We start from the raw sequence: 27,981 nt of genomic DNA on the forward strand, positions 1-27,981 counted from the left end.
ATTAAATAATTTATTTTTGACGTCGTCGTGACAATAACTGCCGTCAGTTGAGCAGACAAATTATCATAACGCGTTAACGCCCGTTCTTCAATTTGTCTGCCCACCTGACGGCAGTTATTGACACGACGACGTCAAAAAAAAAATCATTCAGTGCTACAATAAATAACTCCTAGCGTTTGTCACATTCTTTTAGGTCAAAAACTGGAATTTTCACTTCAACATTCAAAACGTTTACAAATACATGACGTAAGCTTTGTATACATCACAAAAAATTGTCTGCTCTGTTCTTCGCTTAAAACACTACTACTGCCATTTTGGTGTGTGAATATATATATATATATATATATATATATATATATATATATATATATATATATATATGGACGGCTATATATATCATTAATGGTAAGAAATCACCTTCATACCATTAGTGGATACTGTCAGCATTTAAAAGTGCACTATGAAGATTAGCTATCAAATAATAATTTTTTTCTTCTGTTTCAGTTACGCCAAAACTACAGCCTCAACCAGTTTTAAACCTTGTTTACTATACCTATTTTAGATTACGTTAAAGTCCTTGCGGAGAGGACTAAAATAGGCATATCCTGGTGTCCAATCCTATTATTTACTTATTTGCATAATGAAATATTTGTTAAATTAATATAATTCCACATAAATAATGGATCAGAAACAGAACAAAACTCCTTCAATGCCATCTTGAAATCCATAAAACCTCGTCAGTGTTGAGAAAGGTTGTTGAATGGCTTGTGAACATAAGATCGATGCTTTGCAAAATGGCATGCTATAATTTAACACATCGTATAATTTACATCATACCCAGAGCTCCTCGTCATAATTCAAACAATGTTTCTCCTTATAATAAGAAAATAAAAACTTCTTTAATGAGTTTTAATGATACAATTCAGTAAATCAAATAACTTTAAATCCTATGAAAGAAAGGCAACAAGAAAATCAATAACATAATCATATATAGAAGTGAATAACATCACTGAGAGATATAGACTGAGGTAAAAATAATTCAAAACACAATAATGCAGATAAAGTCATGTTTTGCTCTGTCATACAGAAAATCAAGATCAAAGAACTGATACAATAAAACCATGAGATCAAAGGTGAGAATTTCAAACAAAAGATGCTACAGTTTCTGTACAAATCTTTGGTTATCATTGGATCCTAACTATAACATTGACTTTGACTAGGAACATGTACATGCATACATACACGTATGTTATTGAAGGAGAAAGTTAATTCTAATCTAGCTTAAACCCTACTGACCAAACTCCTATCTAATTCACGCATTGAGCAATAATGATTTCAAGTTGGAATGAACCATTGCCAAATGCTTAGTTTATACCATGAAAAAGTTATACTTTTTCAAAGAAAACAAGATTGTATTTTCATAGTTAAAAACTATCAGACCATCATATGTATACTTGATAAGTAAAAAATAAAGATCACAGTTTCTCCATACATACAATATATTAGCTTGCAACATTAAACACTTTCTGTTATCACAGTATACAGGGCTTCAGAGTGATGAGCATTTATAACTAATGTTTTAAAACTTAACACAAAAAGCTGTTGGAAAATCTGGATATGGAATGTACCAGTCAATGTGGTAGCATTTATGTTTTGAGATTCTGAAGCCAAATAAACAGTCTGTTACCAAATGTTGCATTGCACCAACCAATAATTTCCACTAGCTACGTATATTTAGGAAAATGATTGGATATTAGCACATATGCATTGATGTCTTTCATCAAGAGTAAAACAATCCATTACAAAATGTTTCATTTTACCAAACAGTAATTTCAACAAACAATTTAGGAAAACGATTGGGTATTAGCACATATGCATTGATGTCATTCACCAAGAGTAAAAAAAATCATTACATACAGATATGTTCATTTGAGCAATCAGAGGAGTAAATTAACAATAATTAAATATAATTGATGTAAAAATTGTTCATTCAGACTTAAATTTTTGCATTTCCAAAACACCAACCATATTAATTTAATAGCCGAAATTCTTCTAAATGATTTAAGATATATATGTGCAATGACATGTACAAGCAGGGTAAAACAGTATTCATGATATTAAAAGTTAAGAAAAAGAGGTAGCATATAAAATCAGAATTGTATATTAATATCAAATGATAAACAGTCAGTTTGATTAGTATTCATTATAAAACATGTTTCAAAAACTATATGCTTATATATAAATCAAATAAACTCCGTTTATTGTTAAAAGTTGCTGGGGAGTACATAACTTTTATAAATCACTAATAATTCTTCAATATGTAAAACAATATCAAAGGATCAAACTAATTGTCCATTTTGATTCTGTTACCCCACACTAGATGCTAAAGACTCTTATCATCACCTGTTAATCCTACTTAAGGATCCCAAAAGGTAAATTTCTCCCATTCAGAGCCCTCTTTCTCAACTAACAACTGCATTGTCTTCTCCATCTCCTCTGGCCAGATTATGATGTCTTTACTGAGTCTATGATACAGACAGGGCACCGACTTATGGCCACTGTCCATCAAAGAGCCTGTCTCGGTCTCGTAGTTGAATGCAATTCTTCCTGACACCTTCGTCAACTCTGCTAGTAGGTCAACCTTCTTTGGTTTTTGGTCCAATGTTTCCTTTATCTGAGCCTCTAGGTTTGTGATCAGCCACCCTCCTTGCCTTTCTCTGTTATAAGCCTCTTTTCCTATGAAGAAAAAAAACGAGTTTGATTGGCAGTCATGCAAATAGAATACAAGAAAAACATGTACACCAAAGTCTGATGTTAAATATTTCTACAAATTGACGGTTGCTACATGGTGGTTTATCATAAGGACGTGTAATGTAATATGAAAGTATTTTGATCAAAATTGCAATGTATAAAACTTCATGATTCATGTATACTAAATTTTTTTTTTTATAGTTACAAAAATCATGTTTTAAGACTTATTAATAATAATGGTGCCAACAGCTACAATGTACAGTATAGTATTAAATTGACTGCTTCAGAGATTACTTTTAAAATAAACACACACAAGATCTGCAAAAACTTATTTCTGCAGAAAATGTTTATCTGCAGTAATGAACCCCTCTAGATCTTTCTTAGTTTTATACATTTCAATCAGACAAATTGATATCATGCCATCTTTAGGTATACAATTAGAATTTATTTTACATGTACATGTATATATGATTTTTTTTTTCAGCTATACCATACTACAGTTAAAAAAATTTTCACAGTCTGAAAATGATAGCGTTGAACACTACACATGTACTTAAACACCACCTTTTTAAGACAAATAAAGTCAATATGCCTTACCTGGTGCAGAAGCAAACATGACCAGTGAATCATTAGTGCATGGTGCAGGATCACTGACTGAAGGCTCTGGGTAAAAGAAATCCAAGGTGTACTTTTCATATCCTTTACACAAAACCATTATTTCCTCAGTTTCTTGTGGTTTTAAGACATCACAGTTTAATGCTTCCCTCAGTTTTTGGACCGCTTCAGAATCATCTTCAGATGCCAGTGATGGAGCATTGGTGTTTCTAAACCATGTCATATATTCACCGAATTGATCTATTTTGTACCGCTACAAGAAAAAAAAATCATAGTTAACTCTCGATCACCAAAATGAAGTGACACTTTGTATTAGATTCAATTACATATACACTGAAACACAAATGTATAAAAAGATAATCATAATGTATATTTTATATTTGCATGCATATGTATACATAACTACATAAACTGTATTGTATAGGTACCAGTTGTACAAATTTAATTGTTAAATTATATACCGGGTATGTTTTGATATAATAAAATCTATGAAATTTGACCAGTAAAAGCTGAAAAAATGAACAACAGGTTACATATCCTAAAGTAAATTGTTCATTATATAAAAGCCAGACTAAGTTATGAAATGTTTACTGAAAATATATTTTTTACAGAATTTCAAAACATGTACTGCTTATATCAAGTTACTTTTGATAACCACTGATATTACAGATTTTGACTTTTACTTACAGCTGTGATCTCACGGACTCTTTCTTCTTCATCTTCCTTTGAACGCTTGATAATACTCCGTTTAGCATCTGAAGTGTCTTTGAGTGGATCCCCCTTTGAGGCATCTTCAGAATCTGTTTCTGACTGTCTCTCTTTCATCATATTTTCAGTTGAGTTGACAGAAAGAATCGCTCCTTCATCATAATTGACATGATTTTCCACCCCAAAACGACTTCTGCATGCCTGAAATTTGCAGAGATTGCTGATAAAGCTATATAGTAAATTAAAAGAAATCTGTGATGACTTTTATTATTGATTAAAAAATAACATACCATTTATAACACATGGTTTAAAATCTCTATGGAAATGACAGATACAGTCACACTTATTCATTAACTTTAAACTTGGTCAGTTGGATACATGAGGCAAACTTGGTTATAATTAAGGAAGTTGTATATTTCTACATACATGTAGCTTAAAGTGTCTCAGAGGAAGTGGTCTATGTGCAATTGCTAATAGACTCAAGTGACTTAAAAATTAGGAGGTCTCTGACTATCAAACTGTCAATACCTAAGCTAGAATATTTGAATTCTATGACTCAACACCAAGATATCCGGATGTATTGACATAACATAACTGTGGTATCATGCTTAGAGAAAAAGGAAAATAACCTGAATGAAAAATGTGCAAGGTTTTTCGGTGAGAGCAGGGCAGCTACGGCGCCCAAACATCTGAATGATGTCCTTGGTCAACAGCGTCTGTCCATCGTGGAAGAACAGTTGATGCACCATTTCCTTCTTTGATCTTGTTTTACCAATGCCCTCTGATGGTTTAACCGGAGCACTGTTCTTTTCTTTAGTGATATCTGGTACTTCTTGCCCATGAGTACTTATTATCAGCACCAAAAAACTGGGCTTCAGCTTCTCACACCATTCTTTCCCTACGATTTCAAAATTGTCCAATACATGTATATGTTATTAAAGCATTCATCTAATGTAAATCAAATTATTTCATAATCAAGGTACATTGCTGGTGTATCTCAAATAATTGATAAAGAGTGTCTATGTTACCTCATAATTTATTAAATAAATATGCATAAAAGAATTAATTCAATATCTTTATATCTTTCATCAACTATTTCTTTTCATGACATGATGAAATATAATTTAGTGTACCATATATTTCAATGTTTCTTACCTTTTTGTAAAAATTCCAGAGCTTCTTGTTTTGTTGGGTTCGTCTTTTTCTTAACGAAACAACCTAGCCTCTCAAAAGCATCTTTGATTTTTCCAAACTCTGCAATTGAGGCATGTCTCTTCTCCAGTTGAACATTTTCATCCTCTGGATCAAATTCAAGTTCAACAATATACAGGCAGAGACCAGGAGTCTTGAGGTTGTAGCAATTAATGTCTTCTTGGTCTTCGTCTTCACTTGATGTGGAAGGAACAGTGAAACTAGCAAAGTAAAGGAAATCATTTTAAATATTTAAATCACTTTTTAACTTTCTGAAAATGCTACTATATATACACTTGTATATTGGCAAAAATGTGTCAAATTGAGTCCCTATATTACAATATACAAATACCTTCAAGTACTTTCAGATTTTTTGATAAAGGGGTTCCACAATATATATTATCAAGAATTCATATGAGCCTTAATTTTCAAAATATTAATTTGAAAAAAAAAATCAATTATGGTTTAAATTTATTCATTTCTGAAAAGTGCTTAATCTAATACGTAATTTTATAAAATCATTGCTGTTTTTGAGGTCTGAATATGAAAACCCCCCCAGCAATAATTGTTTTATTAAATGATTCAGTGATATATTGATACAAACATATAAAATCGAGTATTATCAAGCGAAAATTTTAGTTTGAAGCAATAACAAAACAAATTGCGTAACACAATCTTTTTTCAGTCCAATGTGGAGATAATCATATGTTATATTGACCTCATAGGTCAGATGCAGATTAATGTAATGTTTTAATGTTTTATTTTTTCTAGATTGTTGGATATTAGCTAATCAGAGAGTTAAGAATTCATCAATCATATAATAATAAAGTATATCATCTATTATATAAAGATCATGCTGTACTGTATTGAATGTTGTGCATTAAAAATCTTATAACCCTTCCACCCTATAAACATGTACAAATGTGGAATTTCATTAAGTCCCAATGTATAATTTTGAGAAGCCATTGTTATAATATAAATAGAATTGTGTACTATGCAAAACAATTTGAATCACAGTTAGCATTTTCATCTATTAATATATACATGTACATGTAAATATGCATGAAAGCCATGGTGTTTTAACATACTCTGGCTCTTGGGTATCTGATGTATTTCCTTCATCAGCTTTGGAATTTCCAGAGTGGCTTTCAGTAGCCATGTTGTTTTTCCCCTCTTCTGTACTCACAGGATGTGTCCATTTTGGCTCAATGCTAACTACTGGAGGCTCTTCGGGACACAGTTGATTGGTAAACTTCTCAACAATTTCTTTGGCTAATCTGTTAACTGTGTTAGGTGTGTGGTCTTCAAGTGACTTCAGCATATGACAGACTTTTAGTGATATACTCTGACAACCAAGGAATTTATTGAATTCATTTTCTTTAATTTCTTCATTTTTGTTGGTATTAATTCCAACAACCAGGATGAAATTGTGTCTTTTACTTGCAGTGTCATCATCTTCATCTAAAAGTTCTAAGAGGAGGAAGAAAATGACCATTTAGTTTAGATTAATATCAGCAGATACAATACAGCAATGTCATATTGGCTTAAAATGCTTAAGATACTGATGTTTGAAAATTTGAAAATGTTATTGGCATTTGGCAAAATGTAAAATAAACCATCCCCTGTCTAAACTAAGATAATGGTGCACATGTTGCTTCTAAAATTCTAACACACAAACCAAAAACTATAAGCTTCAAAAGTGAAGCTCCAAAAAAACTCAGGTTGACGGACTGTAGCCCTACAAAAAACTGCACAGTATATCTATTGAGCACAAAAAGTTGTGCGCTGTTTTGGATTTATCGATCTTATCAAGGAATATATTCTGTGAAAACTTCAAAACCAAAAAATTTTCTTAGAGGCATTTTACTTTAGATTGTCATTACTTAACTCGCCTCTAGATATCTATTTTGTTCAAATAACACCCTCACAAGCCTTGTAAATTGAAATGGTGTGGTTTGTTTACAGATAAAAATGGCAACTCTTGATCCCGAAGTGAATTAATCTAACATATACTTCACTTAACAAGTTACCCAGGTCGATTAGGGTGTTTAGAAAAACGTTTGAGTAAGTAAAGTGGTGAATCGGTAGTAAATTCTCATAGGAATTTATTGACATGAAATTATTTTCAGAATGTATTCAAAAATTAGTTTGATAAGTCTAAATCTGTCCCCAACTTTTTGTGCACAGTATTAAATAAAAAGTTTTTTTGTACGGGTGGAACTGTAGTTCCACAGTCCATCAATCTGAATTTTCCATGAAGCTACAGTTCTGCAGTTAGAAAATATCAGATTTCCAGGAGCATGTTGAAAATTAAATTTTAAAAAATTGTTACCTTCAAGTTTGTTCGGAATCTTGTTTGATGTTTCATTCCAGAAGGTTTTCCAGTGGACATCATCGACAATTACTATAAAGGAATCTGCTTCGCCAATGTGTTTTACGATAAGTTTGCTGGTATGAGTAAGTTTATCTGAAGAAAAAAAATATTTATTGTCAATAAAAGAATTGATAGATGGAAAAAATTACCAATGCTAAAATTTTTCAAAATGTATTAGGATCATATGAATTCATATTGATAAGTATATATTTACATCTACCAAATATGATTCCCTCTAATTCTTACGTAAACTTTAGTTCATTCATTGCTCTATAGAAACTAACAGGACTAATATCTACACGCCACGTTTATAGATCTTTCGTACAAACCTACAGGGACTGAAACTGACAGGAAATTGACAGGGCAGGACTGAAATCTACATGCCCTATTCATCGATTGGTCAAAACTGACAGCAACCTTATCAAGAAAAATCACAGACTGCATGAAATAATCATGATGGTGTCAGACTCAAACTCCATAAGGAGATGATTTGGCAGTTTTTTTTTAGCTATAAATGTACTAAATATGTACATTAAAAGTAACTTAGTTAATTTAACTTACTTTTTACTATCAATTTACATGTAATTGTTACTTAAAAGAAAGAAAAAAAATTACATAACACATTAACGCGGATTATGTGATTTTTTCTGCAATGTAGCCACTTTCATATATCCTGCATGAATCACCAAAGGAAGCGTTTTGTGGTTTGAATATTGACATTTAGATGAAAGGGGAAATGAGGGATTTACATACACGACATACACAAGTGGTACTTGCTAATTTACAATACAAGGATATTAAAGTACATTTCTCATATTTCTGTTGTATGAAATGTATGAATTCTAATATATTGCATCCTTTATCAAAAAAACCTCAAAATGCATTACATATTGTTGAATTAAACTAGATGACATTCAATTGTCAATAAGTTGAGTTGGTTTTTAGATTGGATCAATTGGGTGCAATATGAAAAGTTTCAATGTTCTACAAGGTGTGCAGTATTGGTTGTAATTTTTCTCTATTAGCGTCTGTGCATTTACCTGCTGTTGTGTTTTTCTCCTCAATCCCATGAGTGATAACTTTCTCCTTGCCAAGGTGTGCAACTATTTCTTCACTTAACAGAGTACAAGTTCTATTTTCTACGTATAGTAATCCTGAAATTCATTCACATTAAACTATTAAGAGATATTACAATGTATATGTATGTAGTAAGTGAATGAGGAGAATCAACATTACTACATGTACCATGAAAGTAATGTAGTCAATAAAGTATTAAATAAACTGGTACATGTTTGATCAAAATGTCTTACCTGTAAACATTGTTTTTTGAGGATACTGATGATATTAATAAACACTAGAGCAATTTTAGCATAAATAGTTTTAATATTTTCTTGTCATCTATGATGCATACTTTCAGTTTCATTGTCATTAAATTAAAAAAACCCACCTAGACATATATATAGATCTATTTCTATTGATTATGTCATGACATATGATCTACATGAAATTATGCAGGCAGTACTGAACTATGATATCAATACACTATCAGGAAACCTTTAGTGTAAGCAGTACACAATAAATGTTATTATATTTGAACATCGACAGCTGCCTTAGGTATTGTTTAAACAATACAGGTAATTTCATTCAATTTTCCTCACACTATCATTTTATATCTATTTTATATCTATATCAGAAAAAGTACAAGTATTAATAATACATTAAAACTAAACTGAGTCGCAAATCAATAAAACACACAATTATTACCGGTAAGTCATATGATATAGATCGAAGGAAATATTTAAAATTTAAAGTAAATATGATTGATTGGATTGAGTGTTGAGCGTAACAACTATGCGAAGAAGACTAGGATAAGCCCAAATGTCCACGGGCCGGGGCACTAAACGGAAAGAAATAAATCAAAGGAGACCTAACTAGTTCATCAAATTAATAACTTACATAGGGTAAAAACACACATATATACAACATAACCACATGCACAGCATCATCTGCGTGAGAGCATGCGTTAATAATTAAGTAAATTAACACATTTCATTGTACATGTATGTATTCAATGCAGTTACCAGTAAAAATTAAAAAGTATATGTTCTAGTGATATCACAATGAATGTTAACGAATCATTTATATACACTGTACTCTACCAAAGCCTACCAACAATATCATGGATCGGAATGATCTTAATACATATCACCATTAGTTTCCATGGAATTACATAATCCTGATTTCCAGGTATGCTTTTTATCTTATAATTTCTACGGTGCAGCAATGTTGAATTGCTCTATATATAAAAAAAAATTTCACAAAATAAATAAACATATATAATAGCAACATTCTTATTTTAAGTATAACACATAACTGTTATTAAGGACTATGTGCGGTATTATGCATTTTTTGCCCCCCAAATTAACGTTTTTCGAAAGCTTTAAAAATAAGGTAGAAGATATTTGAAATCATATCAGAAATAAGTGTGTAAAAGGTTGTCTCCACAGTGACGTTATAATGTAGAAATGACATCATGAAGATTGTCTTATTTTGATAAATTGATGTTTTGTAGCAAAATATGGGTGTTTTCCGAATGATTTTCGACTGGGAAACATCGAGCGCAGGCTTGCTCAAGTACCACTTTTTAGTATGTTTTGTATATTTATATAAAGAAAACCATATCTTAAAATCGTACTTGAGCAGACCTTCGCTCTATACTTCTGAATGCAAAATATGAATAAAAAATGACGATATTTTCATTTGTTTGCAAAAGTGCGGGAATTTGGTCATTTAAGTGACGTCATAGATATAAACAGCAACTGAGCAATGATGACTAAAATCAAGATTAAAGTGATACTGGCATCCTCTGTACAATGATTTATGAAGATTTGATTTTTATACAACACTATTTAGAAATTGGTTAAAATTGGGGGCAGATATTTGACCTTACCGCACATAGTCCCGCACATAGTCCTTTGTCAAACTTGTTATGCATCCTACTTAATTACTTCATGATGCACTTATATACTTATGTCATCATAGTCAATTAATGATTATAATGCAAGTTGACATAAAATTACAGATAAATGACCAAATATTTATGATAGAAAAAGCTAACATAAAAATGTTACATATAGTACACCATAAAAAATGATAAACATTAAAACAAATTGAATTTTGTTGCTATAACAGTATTGATATTTGTTTATCTGTTAATAATTGAATACAAAATACCTATTAATATGACCCTGCCATTAAAATGATGCTATTTAGATTATCTACATGTATATTCAAATATTTGAAATGAAAGTGAAACTTGGATTTTACTGTGCCAGGTGTAGTAAGGTGTAGATATAATGATCAGATGATCTGACGTCAGATTATAATTTTAAGCACATTTCGTTGATTAAATGAATAAAATTACTTTTCAATAAATCAACAAAGGATATTTGTAAACAAAGGCAAAGAAATTAGATTACCAAATCAGGCTTGTGGAGACAAGCCTGATAGATAAAAGTTTCAAAATGTTGAACACTGTTAAACTTTTATTATCTATGGTACAGTACTCTTATTTTAAAGCAAAAACAAAACAAGTGATCCAGTTTCTCCATGTGTTTGTGTCAATATTTATACAAAATATGAAAATTAGTTAAACATTGTTTAAAATAATATCATTTGACTGTTCACTTACCCACTGACATCCTGGCCCATAAACTGACCTACATGCCAGACTACTTTCTGTTTCCATGAATATGTCGGGTTCGAAGAAGAGCATTCGGATTACCTCGCCTTTTCCTCTACCTGGTGTAAAAAAGCCGAGCACCGATTGGTCACACTAAATCACGAACGAGAGCGAGAATGTCCCTAAATTATAATAAAGGGTACTGGCGTGCGACCAGTTCTCGCCGAGTACCATTTCTCGCCAGTACATTGTGACGTCATTTTTCGTCTATAATTTTGTGTGGTGATAAAATGACGTCACAATGTACTGGCGAGAAATGGTACTCGGCGAGAACTGGTCGCACGCCAGTAGTGTCTATACGCACGACCGTCGTGTATATAAATCACTCAGCAGCTATTCGCACGACCGTCGTGTATTCACTCTCATTAGCTATTTGCAAGACCGTCGTGTATTCACTTATTGTTTACCGGTTATTCGCACGACCATTGATTTCAGGTTGTTACATACTAGGTAATGTGTTGTTTCATTCCCTGTGAAGTTCGGCACGCATCGGTGGATCTAAATGACGAAATCGCACCAATTTCAGTTAAAAGCATAACTGGTGTATGAAGAAAAAAATCAATTAGCCTCACGGGTGCATAATGAAAAATGATTATTATTAACTTAAGTATATAAAAATGATATAGATGGATTTTCATAGGGAATCATGAAATAATTCACCACGGTTGCTATCTTGATGACTGATAACATATAAAATTTCCCTTTAATCTTAAACAAAAGTGCATTAGCCAACACTACATGTACCATACATGAAAATGAAAATCAGTACTATACTCTATTGATATTTTTTCATGATCCGTTAAAGCTAACGTTATGTATTATTGATCTTATAAAAATTTATCCTCGTATCAAACACAATATTCAGACACTTAGCATCATTTTTTTTGAAATGGGAAGGGAGGGGGGGGGGGGGGGGGGGGCAAAATTAGCGCGTGGCTGACAGTAGAATTACTCAGTATTTTATATTAATAAATTTTATTAAATTCAAAATGTTTGTAATTGCTCCCAACAACTACCACACTGCATTTTATCATAAAAATGACACACAGTCGAAGATAAAGCGAACTGATTAATGATCAATAAAGATATCTGCGTCTTTGATGTTCATTTCATCTCTCTCAATTTCTTAATCAGTTCCTGACATAAATTATGAGGTTGTCATGTCCGTCCTTTATTCTACGCTCAATATATTATACCGTTAAACATAATGTGCGGTATTTTATCAACCCTATTCATTGAATTATAACAGTTGTCGTAATGACTGAATCATTCTATAAAATATGATCGATAAAAGATCTAGTGGCTGTGCTTTTTAAAAACATATACATGTACATTATATATTCAAGTATCTGTCTATAATTACATTACAAATCATTTTGTAATGTATTATCCAATACATTTCATGAGATCAATGACTATTTAATATTTGATCGTACAATTGCTGATTAAATTATTTAAATTATACAAAATATAAGTTACAAGGAATCATTCTTCGAATATTATGAGGTGATCAAATACAATGTAGAAAATGATGTCTGTTGTACGAAGCGTTGATTTGTGATAAATGATTCCCATTTGTACATTAGTACCGTACGATTTAAATTATCAAGTTTGAACGCCTTGCAAGAACGGAAATGCTTTTAAATACAACCAAAACGTATGTACTAAATTGCAAAGCTCCCATAGTTTATGCATCGTCGGATACCCACGGGTGATTGCGTCTTTTACTTATCGTTAAGTAAAAGACGCGATCACCCGTGGGTATCCGACGATGCAGTTTATGGTACTGTCTTGTGTACATTAATGGGCGCAAAGAACTCGATCGGGCAACATGTAAATGTTTGAAAACAATCTATTCAAACTTTAATATCTATAACAGTAAGCATAAACTGTTATATATATAAATTTAAATTGATAAATGTCATATATATAACTTTTTCGTAACAACTTTTAATAATCACATTAAAGTTATTAAAATATAAAATTTTGCCGGTCAGGCGAGTTGATTGCGTCTTTGATGTTCATTTCATCTCCAAGTTTCTTAATCAGTTACCGACATAGATTTTGCTGTTGTCAAGTCGTTCCTTTCTTCCTTGCTCATTAAATAATTGGCGTAAAACATTATGTGCAGTATCTATGAACCCTGTTAATTGAATTGAAACAGTTGTCGTTCATGAGGAACTCCATATGCAACTGTGTAGAAATGACGAGTGAAATTAATTCAACAATTAGTCATTGGTCAATTTTTCAATAGAGGAGCATCTATGTAAAGGAAACGTGCGGTATTATACTGGTTTGATATAATTCACTTTTAACGTTAAGATACATTCCCTGAATGCAGATCGTGACGTCAAAGTTAATTATGACGTCATATCGTATGAAGTACAGACAAGTGACTTTTTAAGATGTTAGGATGAACGAAGGGGACGAATTCAGTTCATTTCAGGAATTTCAGGACAAATTATTACAATGGTCTACAGCTACAAATACGGTTTGGGTAAAAAGTCACAGCAAAACCGTAGAGACTGCCAACAAGAAACTTTCATCTAAATCAAAAACATTTGACCAGAAATTCAAGTTTAGAAACGTGTTCTACAGGTGTAAACATGGAGGTGCACCGAGACAAACTGGAAGAGGACTACGGCCAAATCAAAGGTATGTTTCTTTTATAATTTATTTTTATTTACTATGTACTGGCAGTACTGGGGTATGAAAATGACAAAAAATTATATTGCATATTTTTAATTGTAAAATTAAAAAAACTTGAAGTCTCAAGAACTGTATTTTAAGCCATGCCCCCCCCCTCCCGAAAAAACGCGCGCTTTTACTGGTTTGAAATCAATAAGTATTTCACTCCTAATTTTCTTATTTTTATATCAATTTCAAATAAATTTAAAAAAAATTGGCCGATGCGAGAAAGGGGGGGGGGGGGGCAGCCCCCCCCCCCCCCCGATGTTACGTGCCTGGATTTAATTTTCTTTTTAAAATCGGGGAGGGGGTATATGTAGTTTTCAATTGATATTTATATATATACTGCAGTACAGTATAGTTTTCTTTTCTTTCTATTTTTACTTCTTTTTTTTTTTACATTTAGTCGCGCGATGGGGTGGGGTTTCTATGCCTATTTTCATACTTGTGCAAATGGACCTTACTAAAAATTCCGATTGCACTGGAGTACCTACAGGTATATAACCACGACAAAGGGTGTGCTTGATCAGAAGTCCCTTAAAGAAATACATGTACATTGCGTATTTTTTTATTTTCATTTGAATGCAAATGTCCTTTATGCACTTCAAAATTATCTATACCTCCGCGAGTGTGGACTACGATAAACGCTACCCGACATAGAAATTAATGTACATAAATCTGTTTAATGCTGGTTTATTTGGATGAGACATGACCATTTCAATCTAATCATTTGACTTCATTAGCTTCACAGGTTTACATTTCACCACCACTTGCGCTCACAATATTGTTGATGTCATTCAAATTTGTCATCCCGTTTGCGGCTAGGAAAATCGTGTGAAATTCACACAGTCCTTTAATCCTAACATCCTTTCTTAATATTTGATTCTTTAAAAAGTCTTAGATTACTGTGAGTCTCAATGATATTTTGTCCAGATATCCATGTTTTAGAAGGTCCATATTTAAAACAATCTTGACCCACTGATCAACGAGATTAATATATATGATTTATTTGATATAGCACCACTTACGTATATATGGAGGTGGAAGCAAGTTAATTAGGTTCTAAATATAACCATTAATCTATAAAAGTTCTAAAACCAAATTTATATACAACAGTAGATAATTTTAAACATATGTAGTCAAAAATTATAGAGCTCACCGAGACGAGACATCACTTTTCTGAGACAACACGTACTTTATCATATTATATGAATAGCATAATTAATGATTATTAAAATAACACATTGATTGTTATAACACACTAAATCATATCAAATGATACAATAATGTATTATTATATGTACAATTTCATATTATATCATCATGTATGATAAAACATTTATCAATATAATACAATATCATACAATTCTATAAATACAATAATCATATAATATAATGTTATAATATAAAATTACACAATATTGTATCATATTATATCAAATCAAATGATATAATATTGTGTCATATTCTACAATATTGTGTCATATAATATCATGATTCAGATAATACAGTATCATACCATCTGATACAATTTTATATTGTAACATAATACAATATTGTGCTTATAATGATACAACATTGTATCATAAGATACAATATGATACTATTCATACTGTTCATATGAAGCAATAGCATATGAATAAGATTGCATGATACATATTTTTATTATGTTGGCTAACTTAAGTGTCCTGACACTGATGCCAAAGTGTTTTATAGCAGACCTCCCCCCCCCCCCCCCCCTTGAGGGGAGGGGCTAACTGAGGGATAATTTTGTTTGGGGGAGGTGGGATTGGTTGGGGGTTAATTTTACTGTGTTAATTTAATTAGTTTGATGGAAACCTTTATACTTTACATATATGTTAGTTCAATTGATTTGAAGTTCAATTGATTTGAATAAGTTTATCAAAAGGAAGTACATGTACTGTATATGTTGATTTCACAAAATGGAGGCATATCCCTTACTCACTTACTTCACTATGCTATTAAATGAGGAGTGAAATGAAAAATGATAACATGATTTAAGTCTGAATATTAATCTAAATACTTTATGTTAGAATAAATATGGTAATTGTTTGACAGTTTTTAATAGCTTGATAATACTTCATATTTCTAATTTCCAGTTCCTTTAAACAAGATTGCCAAGCAAGACTTTTTCTCACTGTTAACAAAGAGAAGACAAAGCTTGTTGTTCAAACTCTGGTCACTGCTCACAATCATGAGACTAGCAAGTAAGTATGCATAAGATTTCATTTATATTTATGTATTAAGGTCTCAATGTAAAAAAAAAATCATTTGAAAATCTATCAAATTTGGATTGCACTTCTGAAAAAGTCAAAGAACACATTAACAAATTAAGCTTTCAATTTAAATCAAATCGTGACATAAAACATCTTGATTTATTTTTAAAAAATGAAATAACATATACATTTGAACAATAATGTGCATTTAAATTTATATTTTTTTCAGCAATGCATTTAAGCATTACCCAGAACAACGGCGGTTAAGTGAAGCAAAGAAAAAAGAAGTGGAAACAATGCTTGAGCTTGGTGTAAAAGTCAAATACCTGAAAGAACATATTGAAGCACAACAACGCCAAGTCATCACCCTTAAAGATCTCCACAATGTACACCAAAAAGCAAAAAGAGAAAGAAATGGAGACAAGACTGAAGAAGAATTATTGATGGATGAACTAAAGAAGCTTTGTAAGTAGATTATGAGACATGAAAGAATATCATTTATCTGATTAATTTATGATTTTATTTATCTATAATATCTCAACAAGTCTATTATTATTAACTTATCAAGAATTCCTATCATAATTAAAGAATTTACACAGCCAAATTGAAAAGGTGAACATTAATAAGTCTTCAGGGATTAATTATCCTGATTTGTGCCACAACTCTGAACTGTCAATATTTGTTGCTACGGTGCTATTAAGTGTCTCTAAGTTTAGTGAAGAATGATTTATTTACCCCACCTGGAAATTGCTTCCTTGAAATATTTCAACTTGATGTTTTCTTTAAAATAAATTGTAGTGATGGATGAATGAGATTCACATCCATAATCAAGTGATAAATATTTAAATTTTTTAAACTGGTTTAGCATTTTCATGTGCTATCAAAAATTAATATCAATTAATAACTTGTAGGTGAAGATGACCCTGAGGCTGTCATTTCAGTTCAAGCAAATAATGAAGGAGTATTGGAGTTTCTTCTTCTGGTCACTGGTGACATGAAGCAAACATTTGCCATGTTCCCTGAGGTGCTAATGATTGACTCTACTTACTGTACAAACAGGCTGAGAATGCCATTATTTTCCCTTCTGGTAGAAGACGGAAATGGAACTGGGCAAACTGTAGGGTATGCTTTTATCACCCATGAAACAGAACACACCCTCTCAGCTGTCATGACAGAGACTTCAAGAATACACAAATTAGAAAAAGTAAAAGTTGTAGTATTAGACAAAGACATGAAGGAAATCGCAGCTGTAAGAAAAGTTATTCCAGGGGCAGAAATTCAACTTTGTAAATTCCATGTCATTCAAGCTGTAGATAGATTTATTCAAAAATTATCAAAACCACAAGAGGAAAAAAATGATCTTAAGAAATCTTTTCAGTCACTTGTGTTTTCGAAATCAAAATCAGCTTTTGAAAGAGCATTATGTCACCTGGCAGCAACAGCCCCTGATAGTTTCATGGCCTATCAAACAAAAACTGGGGAAAGCCACATCAGATAAAACATTGGGCATTCTATAAAACAATCCAACAAATTAATCTGGGAAACACAACAAATAGTAGGATGGAGTCACATAACCAGAAAATCAAAGATATCCTGAAAAGAAATATGACACTAACAGAGGCAGTAAAGAGCATCTTACTACTGCACAGGGGAAAAGTAAACGAAATGACTCACAGAGAATTCAACCATACATTTAAAACTGCATACCGCCTAGGAGATGATGATGTTGTAAAAGATGACATTGTTAAAAACATAACACCATATGCAGCAGGCATCCTAATTGCAGAACTAGAGAAAGCCCGTTTCAGCACATCAAAGAACAATAAAATGTGCAGTTGTTCTCTTAAGAAGACCATGCTTTTGCCATGTAGACATGTTTTTGCCAGAAGGATAGAGCAGGGAGAAAATATATTCAATATTGATGATGTTGCAGAGAGGTGGCACCTATCATACCAGAAAAAAATATGGACAAGTAGGAGACACAAAAGGACAAATACAGAAACACCAGAAAGCAGTCAACATCTGCGAAAAAAATTTAAGAAAAATCCATTATCAAAAACCCAAAAATTCAAGGAAATGATGGTATTATGCAAGGCTATTGCAGATTATGCATCTACTTTGGGTACAAAAGAGTTCAATAAAAAAATGGATACTCTTGCTACGATGTATGATGCATGGCTCAGTGGGGAAAAAGTCATTTTTAAAGCAGAAGAAGCTGATGAACCTTATCCCTGTGTGACACCAGAGACACCAATCATCTCAGCTCCATCTCCATCCAAAATTAACAACATGGTGCCCTCACCTAAAACCAGTGAAAGCGTTGAAGACTTGCCTTCTTCCCCATGTTCGTTGCCACCATTATCACCTGAACCTCCACCATTACCGTCCAAAAATAACAACATGGTGCCCTCACCTCAAACCAATGAAAGCGTTGAAGACTTGCCTTCTTCCCCATGTTCGCTGCCACCATTATCACCTGAATCTCCACCATTACCGTCCAAAAATAACAACATGGTGCCCTCACCTCAAACCAATGAAAGCGTTGAAGACTTGCCTTCTTCCCCATGTTCGCTGCCACCATTATCACCTGAATCTTCACCATTGCTGTCCAAAAATAACAACATGGTGCCCTCACTTCAAACCAATGAAAGCGTTGAAGACTTGCCTTCTTCCCCATGTTCACTGCCTTCATTATCACCTGAATCTTCACTCAGTAATGACAACATGGTGCCTTCACCTTGTACTAGTGAATCCTTTCAAGACTGGGCTTCCTCACTAGCCTCATTACAATTTTTATCTCCAACTCCACTTCAAGACAATCCAAGAGAATTAACACCAATGCCTTCTTCTCCGTTTTCTTTTGAATCGAACACTCCAGAAAAAAGCACAACTCCTGTGCCTTCCCCAGCAGGATTCAAAAAAGATAAATCAAGAACATCCACCTGCAGTACAGGCAGAGCAACCAAAATTCTTAAAGACTTGAAGACTATAAAGTTACCAAAAACTCCTCCAGTTAGAGGAAATGTAAGGCTTCAGAAAGGAAAAGAAAATGTTTTCCAATCAAGAAAAAGATTGCTGGAAAAAAAACGGTTGAACAAAAAGGAAACAAATAATGAAAGCAGGCATAGTAAAACCAATACCAGTAGGAGTGATGAAATAGACATGATTGGAGACCCTAAGGAGATGCTTACTGATGTCCACATAAATGCAGCACAAAAATTACTAACACAACAATTTCCAAAGATGCATGGACTACAGGACACCATTCTTGGAAGCAAACTGCAGTTTGCGATTGAAACTGGAGATTTCATACAAATTCTACATGATGGTGCCCTGCATTGGTTGACAATATCAAACCTGTTTTGTAATGATAACTGTGTTGACATCTTCGACTCCCTGTATACATCAGTCTCCATGGACGTTAAAATGCAAGCTGCATGCATTATGATGATCCAAGAGCAGACCATGGGTATAAATGTCATCAATTGCAAGCGACAAAAAGGAGGATATGATTGTGGATTATTTTCAATTGCATATGCAACAGATCTTTGTTTTGGAAATGACCCATCAATGAAAACTTACACCCAGAAAAGTATGAGAAGTCATTTGCTCTCATGTTTGGCAGAAAACCAAATGTGCCCTTTTCCATCAGAAGAAAGGAATATGCAGAAAAGGGTGACAAAGTCCTTTAAGATTCCACTTTTCTGCATTTGCAGATTACCAGACAATAGGGAAGAAAAAATGGGGAAATGTGAGGAATGTAAGGAGTGGTTTCACAAGTCGTGCCTTTCAATTCCAAAGAATTTAAGGTGTTTGAAGAAGTGAATTCGAAATGGTACTGTACTAAATGTAAAAAAAAATGACCACGCAAATTTATCCACCTCAAATTGACTTCTGATGCAGTTTTGATGATCTATTCTTACTATTTTGACAGTCATATATTTCATCTATGAATCATTTCTTATTCAGTTTAGAAAAATTGTAATTTGATCTGGACATTCTGTCTGTGTATTTCATTACTATTTTGTTATAAGGATGAAAATGATAAATATATTATTGTTTTTAATGTGCCTGGTATACCCCCCCCCCCCCCCCATTAAGGGCCCTTGATACTAGATGAATGAATTACATGCATGTTTGACTTTGTAACTTTATGCAGTTGTATATAATTTATGTATACTTAAACCCAGCATTTGACTTATTTTCAAACAATTTGGTACAATTCAAACCACATTTAATTAACGATAATTGAGGTATTTGTCTGCTTTTGTGATTTTTTTTAAAATAACCATAATGATATCTACTGTTTTTAAGTTACCATTATTTATGTAACACAATTTTTCTTCCACATTAACTTTCAATTTATTTTTATGACAAAATATGATGAATAAAATATTCTTAATGTCCGAATTTACAATTTTAACATTTAACTGTATTTTTGTTGTTTTTTTTTTGCTTATTCATATTAAATTTAGTGACGATTTTTTTTCTATCAATAAAAGATAATGTATACCGAACTCTATTATTTTATAATGTTTTTGATGAAATTCTTTAAAAGGTCTGTTTACATAGAGTATACTTGTCTGGTACACCGTACATATATTGGATATGAAACAAGACATATATATTCAAAGAAGGAAATTTATGGTTTTCCGGTAATAAAAAAACGTAAACATAACAAAACCTCGGACATGCTCAGTGTTGTCAATCAGAGAAAAATGTGTGTTGCCTGGAAGTCTTTTCTTTATACAGAGTCAAGTGAAGTCGTACCCAAACAGACTAATGATCCATTGGTCCAGTGGTAGACAATGATATTTGGATTGTAAATGTAAAAGATAATCTGTTAAGGTTATAGGTTTTGATATAATTACAATAATTAAGAAACTATGAGATAAAAGAATGTAGAATTCTTGATAATATATTGTCATCTCATATAAGTTTGCCAAAGATGTCCCTATATTAACATTTAATAGAAAATTTCTGTTTACAAACAATCTTTTCTTTAAAAAAACCTGATTAATTAGCTTGACAAATTTATAAATTATTATCACTCTTTGATTAGGAAGGCAAAGTATTATAATTGAAGTCATTTTTCACTTGACAATTTGATTACAAGTCTGTTTGGGTACGTGTTAGTTTGATTACGAGTTGACTGTAATTCCTTTATACACAATGACAGTTATACCCGAAATTTTGAATACAGCTCCAACTATAGTCTACAACAGAAAATATCCTTCTTCATCATATTATTATATTATCATCTTATTATAATAAATAAATTAATTTATAATACGTGGTGATATATTTCTTATGTGTGGATACATCAACTTACCAGTTTTATCAGTTTATACACATATAAAATCATAAAAATGTTGCGAGGATATTAGAAATTGATCGGGTTCAGGATCACATAAATTCCATTTCATAATTAACTTTGACATTTATAATATCGTCCTACACTAAAAAAAAAATATCCTGTATATAGCTTGGCTACATAGATAGACTATCCACACGATGGTCGTGTAAATAGATTTTCATAAATTAATTCACACGACGGTCGTGTGTTTATCACAATATTCAGTTATAGCTATTTGCACGACGGTCGTGTAAATAGACTTTGCTTAATTATGTGCACGACGGTCTTGTATATTTCATCGGCCATAATAAAGCCCGATTTTCTTCATCAATATCGATAAATAATAATGACTCTGAAAATAAAGATAAATTTATATAAACTATAACTAAATAGATCAACAGATATCTTCTCTAACAAATACCAAACCCCTTCCCCATAATCGTATATTTCATTATTTCATAGAACGTGGGCACTGCAGTACAGACCTGGGGTCGAAACAACTTGTCTTCTGGATAACTGACGAATGGGGTTTCATACACTCTGATCGGGGACAGGTTAGTTTGTAGGTGTCATTAAGCGGGTGAACAGAACGGTAGGCTAATTCCTGTGAATATATGTACTCGTAGCTATAAAATATCCACAATTTATACATACAAAGTTTGTATGTACTAATGTAGGTCAAATGTTTTTGTTGTTGACCATCATTTTTTCCGAGGGAATAATACAGATAAATGCATTAATAAACAGACTACAATCATTTTAATATTTGGTTGGCGTTTTCTTATCTTAACTTTATATTCGCTTGTATGGCGAGCCATGTATGAGCAAATTCAGCAACTTTTATTATTTTACATCACAAAGTTTACGTGAGTGAAAATCTTGTGTGTAGAATTATTTGAAACAAATCAATGCAACAAACATATATAATGCAGTAAAAAGTTGGGTTGCTATCCTCAATTGAATTTTAAAAGTAAATTCAGAAAAGTATGAGCGAATCATACATGTATATACTTCTAAGTTGAAGGGGCTATCGAGTATATTTATGTATATTTCATCAAGTCCAATATCTGATACTATTTTTACAGATGTTTGTGGATATTATCATATTTGACCAAGACTGGGCGTTCAGCCAATTATACATATCTGCCGTAAACTTTGACATATGATATTTTTGGCCATAAAATATTATTTTAAAGTAAAGAAAAAATCCAATCATTTAAACTTTGAAATTTAAGCATTTCATTTATGATACATAAAAATATATTAGCCTAAAAATGGGAACTACCATCATAATTATAATGCTACATGTACCTTCACAGCCCTACTGTATGAACCACCATAGAAAGAATTTAACCGAATTACATCTCCTTAGTCTGTGAATCAGTACCAACGAGATTTTATAACGGTTGGAAAATCCCCTTTTTTGGTTTTGAATTGTTCTGATGAATTTATGTTTTCTATGTACTTTTTACATCATCCACAAAATTTTATAAATGTAAAATTTGACCAAACATCTTAAATCATGCGATGCAGATTAGGTTTCGATTATTTTGAATGATACTCTCAGTCTGACATGCATTTTTCAAACCGAAGATTTTGGATCTGAATCCCATGTCTTAAGTATCAGATGCAAAAATTATCTAAATTATTATTTATAATCAATAAGTGATTCATGCAGGATATGAAGGTAGCGACATTGTAGAAAAATACATAATCCGCATTATACTGTAGTTGGTTATGTATACTCTGCATTGATCGCTCATACGTTCAAAACCCGCATGAATCATCAAAGAAAGCATTGCATTGTTTATATTTACATCCTTTTTAAAGCAAATTAATGAAAAAAATCAATTGATCGTAAAGAGTAAGTAAAAGTAACTAAAACATCTTTAATTATGTACAACAGTACATTAGAGAAACGAAATAGCCAAGTCATGTTATATGGGAGTATGAGTCTGACATTATCATGATTATTTCGAATCGGGCAGTCATGCAGTGATTTTCATAGGGTGCTGAAGGTTTCGACCAATTGATAAATGGTTAGAACTGGATTGTATATATTTCAGCTCTGTCAGTTTCTTTAGAGCTGTGAGTTACAATCAATAAGAAATAGAGAGATTCATACTTGGTGGATGTAAATTAATGTAAACAAATGATTCTGTCATAATCCGAGATCTTGCATGCTCTTTTTTTTCAGCATGTCCGTGCGATCTGCCATAAGCACTATTATGAGAGCCGTAAGAGTCACAGAATTTGGTGGGCCTCAGGTGTTAAAATTAGAAACAAATGTGCCCGTGCCAAGACCTTCGGAGGACCAGGTATACAATGCAGTGTTTTCTCATCTATCTGAAAACCAGACCCATATAAGGTCAATGCTGGAATTGTTCACAGTATTGTATACTTTTATCGGTGAATTTTTCTGCAAGATTTGATTGTTACGTTCATAGTCTGATAAACTACTATAGAAAGAATTTTAGAGTTTACATGTACATATATATCTCTTCGAATCTCTTAATTCTGTCTATTCTACCCTTTGTTCGGTTATTTGTTCATTCGCGGGCAAATTGCACTACACTTTAAATTTCATTCGTTAAAATTGATAAATAATGTTTTGTTTAAAGACTTAAAAATAGACTATAAACTGCTTATCAGTTTTCAGAAGAAATGCCGAAGAAAATAAAGACCAAGTATTCTCAGGATAGCATAGTACTTAGTTCTTTGGTTTAATTCTTATAGGTTTTAATTAAAGTTCACGCCGCAGGTATCAACCCCGTGGATACATACATCAGGTCGGGAACCTACGCCGTGAAACCCACACTGCCCTACACCCCCGGGAAAGACGTAGCTGGGGTGGTGGAGGAAGTGGGTTCAAAGGTCAAACATCTCAAGGTAACGAACTCGCATAAAGGTGGGCACTAGTATATGAAGGATGAAAAAAATCAAGTCTCTTGTTAGGATATATCTTGCATATAAGTGCAAAAATGTCAAAATTGAATGTTTTAATGCTCCATTTAAATGAAAATGCACCCTTTGCAGAGACTCTCTGCATGAAGCATCTGAATACGCTGGATTTGCAATTTGCATGCCTCGCATGTTTGTATTTAGTATTTGTGTACAATGCTGATGAACATAATTGCTCAAAGTTGAAATAAATGATAATGATACTTGAATTGCAGCCATTTTAACGGGACGTGGAACTTTTGGTTTGTTATCTAGTTCATGCAGCAAAACAAGTTAATATTGATGCTGGCATCAAGTGAAATATGCACTGATTACTAAGGACACGCCTACGACAGAATTCTATTTAAAGCAAGCAATGGTCATGTTAAAGTGGCTCTACGAAGGAAGTATCATAATGACTAAACTACGGCAATGAAAATTAATAATAAATCGATTAAAATAACCAAAAGTCTGGTTTTCCATGGATTTTGTCAGAACGGTAAATCAGGTTGTATATAGGTAAAATTGTTGTTAGCCTAAACCTAAAAAAAACAATACATAAAGGGTTGACAACTTTTCCCATTTATTCTGTATTTTTTTTTTTTTTAGTTCTACAATACACCAGTGATGCATCAAAACATCAAAGTCTTGATAAATGGAAAGAGACCGATACATTTACCAAAATATACACTGCAATGCATTATGTTACCAGCATTGAAATTCAAGCTATCTCATTACATGTATCTTTATTCAAATTCACGGATTTTTATGTAGATTTGATTAATGTACCTATTTTGATTTGATGAAACCCAGTGTTAGGACTAATTGGCGGTTTACTAGATTTTTTCTAACGGAAAATCGGCTGCAGCTGATCTGAAACACACACTTTTGAGCTTTATGATAAAACGTCAGTTATACTTGCAACCTGTATTACGTTAGTTTTCAGTCTTTAATTTTACATTATTACATGTACACGTCATCGTTCCACAGAAAGGGGACCGAGTTTATTCTATGGCTGTGGCGTCTGGTGGCTACGCGGAATATTGTACTTCAGCGTCAACTGGAACCAAACTTCTCCATAGCAACCTGACTTTTGAAGAGGGCGCGGGAGTTGGAATACCATATTACACAGCATACAGGGCTCTAGTTATCATGTCAGTTCTAATTTTTTCATGTTTAAAAAATCGTTGTAAAAATCTGTCGCTTTTTGTAGGTAGGGTAATTTTTAAAGACATGACATTTTGTTTTCTACAGTGGTGGGGCAAAGCCCGGCGAAACAGTTCTAATTCACGGAGCCAGTGGCGCGGTTTGTATTTTTTGTACAGTACCATTAATTTAGCACAAACGATTACTTCCATCGTATTAATTGCCTTCCTCACACATATCCGTACTTTTGGTCTGTTACCGATTATATAGTTATGGTAATAAATGTTACCATCTATGTGTAGAATTTGTAATATCCTGTTATATTCAATTGAAGACTTTTTTGGACATTCAGGTTGGACTTGCTTGTGTTCAGATTGCTAAGTCCAGGGGACTGCACGTGTTGGGGACAGCCGGAAGTGAGGCTGGGATCGACCTTATCTTACGGAACGGATGTGACGCAGCCTTCAGTCACAGGGAAGACGGATATGCAGCCAAAATAATGGTGCCCTGAATACTTACTCCGCTATTTAACTACTAATAAATATGCTTAACAACAGGAAATGCAATATATAAATTATATTGCATTTCTTTATCCATTTCTACAGGAAGCGACGTCTAACAATGGACCTCAAATCATCATAGAGATGCTTGCTAACGTAAACCTCGAGAAGGACCTGGAAATGATATCAAAAAGAGGGCGAATTGTAGTAAGTATATTCTAGCGTGATAAGAAATAGGGACAAACTGTACAATGTATTTTAGCGTGATAAGAAGTAGGGGGCAAATTCTTCAATTTTAGTATGATATGAACAACAGAGTGAGCTGAAGCTTTCATGATTCTTGAGAGAAATATCCATAGGTATACACATACATTACATGTATTACACGCCCATGTTTACATCCAAGTAATATAGTTTACTTCATGTTTTTGCAGGTTGTTGGAAATAGGGGTTCTGTAGAAATAACGCCCAGACTAGCCATGCAGAAAGAATGCATCGTCACGGGGATGCTGCTTTTTAACGCCTCTCAAGTAAGTACATAAAATTAGATCATGTCATCACTACATGGAGACTAAACAATAACACTAGCGATTAGCTTCTAATTTATATGTAATTCAATAAAAAATATTGAAGGTACAGTGTTGATATTTGAAAAATTTCTGAATAGAATGAAATGGATGAGATAGATGCCGCTGTATCCGCCGGAATGAGAGACGGATGGGTAAAGCCACCAATAGGGAAGACTTATACCTTGGACCAAGCACCTGCTGCTCACAATGACGTCATCAACAACCAGGGCACTCTGGGACGGCTTATATTTAAAGTCTTTTGATACTGCGACGTGTGATATTTTAAAAAAGTAATAAAGATGTATTTACTCAAGGAAATGTACACCTATGATGACGTAATGAATAGACAGGCTTATAAGAATTAAACTTTTGTGTATAAAATAAAGATGTTCATTATATAAAAAAATGGGGTTGAAAATGTAACAATCAGCGATGTGATATGCGTTTATATGAATAACCAAATTGGATTATTTATGTGACTTTAGTATCATTTGATCATTTTGGGAATTGATTACACAATGTGACATTATTATCATTGCATGTATTTTTAGAAGAAAGAGCATTTTAATCTTGCAATTTCTTAATATCGATCATTAAAAACATTAGAATTAATGTGAAAGAATCTGGCATGATTTTTTTCCAAACTAAGTTCAGCACATTTTTATTATTATTATGTTAATATCTATTATGTTGTGATTATCGAAAAAAATGTGAAGAATGCAATAAAAAATTCATCCAACTTGCATATTTTCGGATTTTAATTGACGCAATGGCGTTTATATCTGTAAAGTCCACCATCCGCAACAAAATACATCCTTTTATTGATCAAAATATTAAGGATGAGTAAATTATCATTATGATCATTCAGAAGAATGGACTATATTTAAAAAAATCTTCTACCTAAATTTGGGGAAGGGTGGTCGTTTTCAGATAAAATAATATTACATAAATTTCAACGTAAACTTTGTTATTAATAAATTGTTTGATATACACTGTATGAGCTATACCAATGTAGTTAAAATAGATATTTCATTGATGAATATGAGGCTGTCGAAATGAGGTTATCGAAAAATTATACCCATGAATTAAAGAAAAACCCAACTAAACAACAAAATTATTTGAAGGTCTGTGAGAATCAAAATTGACGAACAAAATAACTCTAGG

At 32.6% G+C, this 27,981-nt stretch overlaps 3 protein-coding genes across 5 annotated transcripts; 2 read left to right on the forward strand and 1 right to left on the reverse strand.

Annotated features, from left to right (window-relative positions):
* Positions 1-894: 894 nt before the first annotated feature.
* On the reverse strand, positions 895-11,485 carry LOC105345396 (uncharacterized). The gene is made up of 9 exons (XM_034443749.2): positions 11,331-11,485; positions 8,680-8,793; positions 7,598-7,732; positions 6,354-6,735; positions 5,230-5,486; positions 4,704-4,972; positions 4,054-4,275; positions 3,349-3,619; positions 895-2,736 (listed from the first exon to the last, which is right to left on the reverse strand). Exons 1-9 carry the CDS (start codon positions 11,338-11,340, stop codon positions 2,417-2,419), a joined length of 1,980 nt encoding a protein of 659 aa, XP_034299640.2. The 5' UTR covers positions 11,341-11,485; the 3' UTR covers positions 895-2,416.
* Positions 9,204-27,564, forward strand: LOC105323154 (quinone oxidoreductase). Of its 3 annotated transcripts, XM_066077021.1 has the most exons (10): positions 9,204-9,273; positions 22,125-22,224; positions 23,860-23,980; positions 24,399-24,551; positions 25,593-25,756; positions 25,857-25,908; positions 26,101-26,250; positions 26,354-26,455; positions 26,683-26,778; positions 26,916-27,564. In XM_066077021.1, exons 1-10 carry the CDS (start codon positions 9,219-9,221, stop codon positions 27,078-27,080), a joined length of 1,158 nt encoding a protein of 385 aa, XP_065933093.1. In that variant the 5' UTR covers positions 9,204-9,218; the 3' UTR covers positions 27,081-27,564. The 3 variants fall into 3 exon arrangements, with proteins under 3 accessions (XP_065933093.1, XP_065933095.1, XP_065933094.1); XM_066077023.1 differs by lacking the exon at positions 9,204-9,273 and having other exon boundaries at positions 22,125-22,254; XM_066077022.1 differs by lacking the exon at positions 9,204-9,273 and having other exon boundaries at positions 22,125-22,216.
* On the forward strand, positions 16,044-20,729 carry LOC117683907 (muscle M-line assembly protein unc-89-like). The gene is made up of 3 exons (XM_034454077.2): positions 16,044-16,297; positions 16,536-16,771; positions 17,218-20,729. The coding sequence occupies exon 3, from the start codon at positions 17,867-17,869 to the stop codon at positions 20,129-20,131; it is 2,265 nt and encodes a 754-aa protein (XP_034309968.2). The 5' UTR covers positions 16,044-16,297; positions 16,536-16,771; positions 17,218-17,866; the 3' UTR covers positions 20,132-20,729.
* Positions 27,565-27,981: the final 417 nt, after the last annotated feature.

The sequence above is a fragment of the Magallana gigas genome, chromosome 2 (assembly GCF_963853765.1).
Source record: "Magallana gigas chromosome 2, xbMagGiga1.1, whole genome shotgun sequence".
Lineage (NCBI taxonomy): Eukaryota > Metazoa > Mollusca > Bivalvia > Ostreida > Ostreidae > Magallana > Magallana gigas.

What these genes read in the sequence shown, in the direction of transcription:
- LOC117683907 (XM_034454077.2), top strand. Translation starts at nt 17,867, where the DNA reads ATGGAGTCACATAACCAGAAAATCAAAGATATCCTGAAAAGAAATATG.
- LOC105345396 (XM_034443749.2), bottom strand. An exon ending in GATTCCGAACAAACTTGAAG is followed by an intron (nt 6,736 to 7,597) that starts GTAACAATTTTT and finishes TCCTCCTCTTAG; the next exon opens with AACTTTTAGATGAAGATGAT. An exon ending in TCTGGAATTTTTACAAAAAG is followed by an intron (nt 4,973 to 5,229) that starts GTAAGAAACATT and finishes TTGAAATCGTAG; the next exon opens with GGAAAGAATGGTGTGAGAAG.
- LOC105323154 (XM_066077021.1), top strand. Translation starts at nt 9,219, where the DNA reads ATGTTATTATATTTGAACATCGACAGCTGCCTTAGGTATTGTTTAAAC. An exon ending in GATATGCAGCCAAAATAATG is followed by an intron (nt 26,251 to 26,353) that starts GTGCCCTGAATA and finishes CCATTTCTACAG; the next exon opens with GAAGCGACGTCTAACAATGG. An exon ending in TGCTTTTTAACGCCTCTCAA is followed by an intron (nt 26,779 to 26,915) that starts GTAAGTACATAA and finishes ATTTCTGAATAG; the next exon opens with AATGAAATGGATGAGATAGA.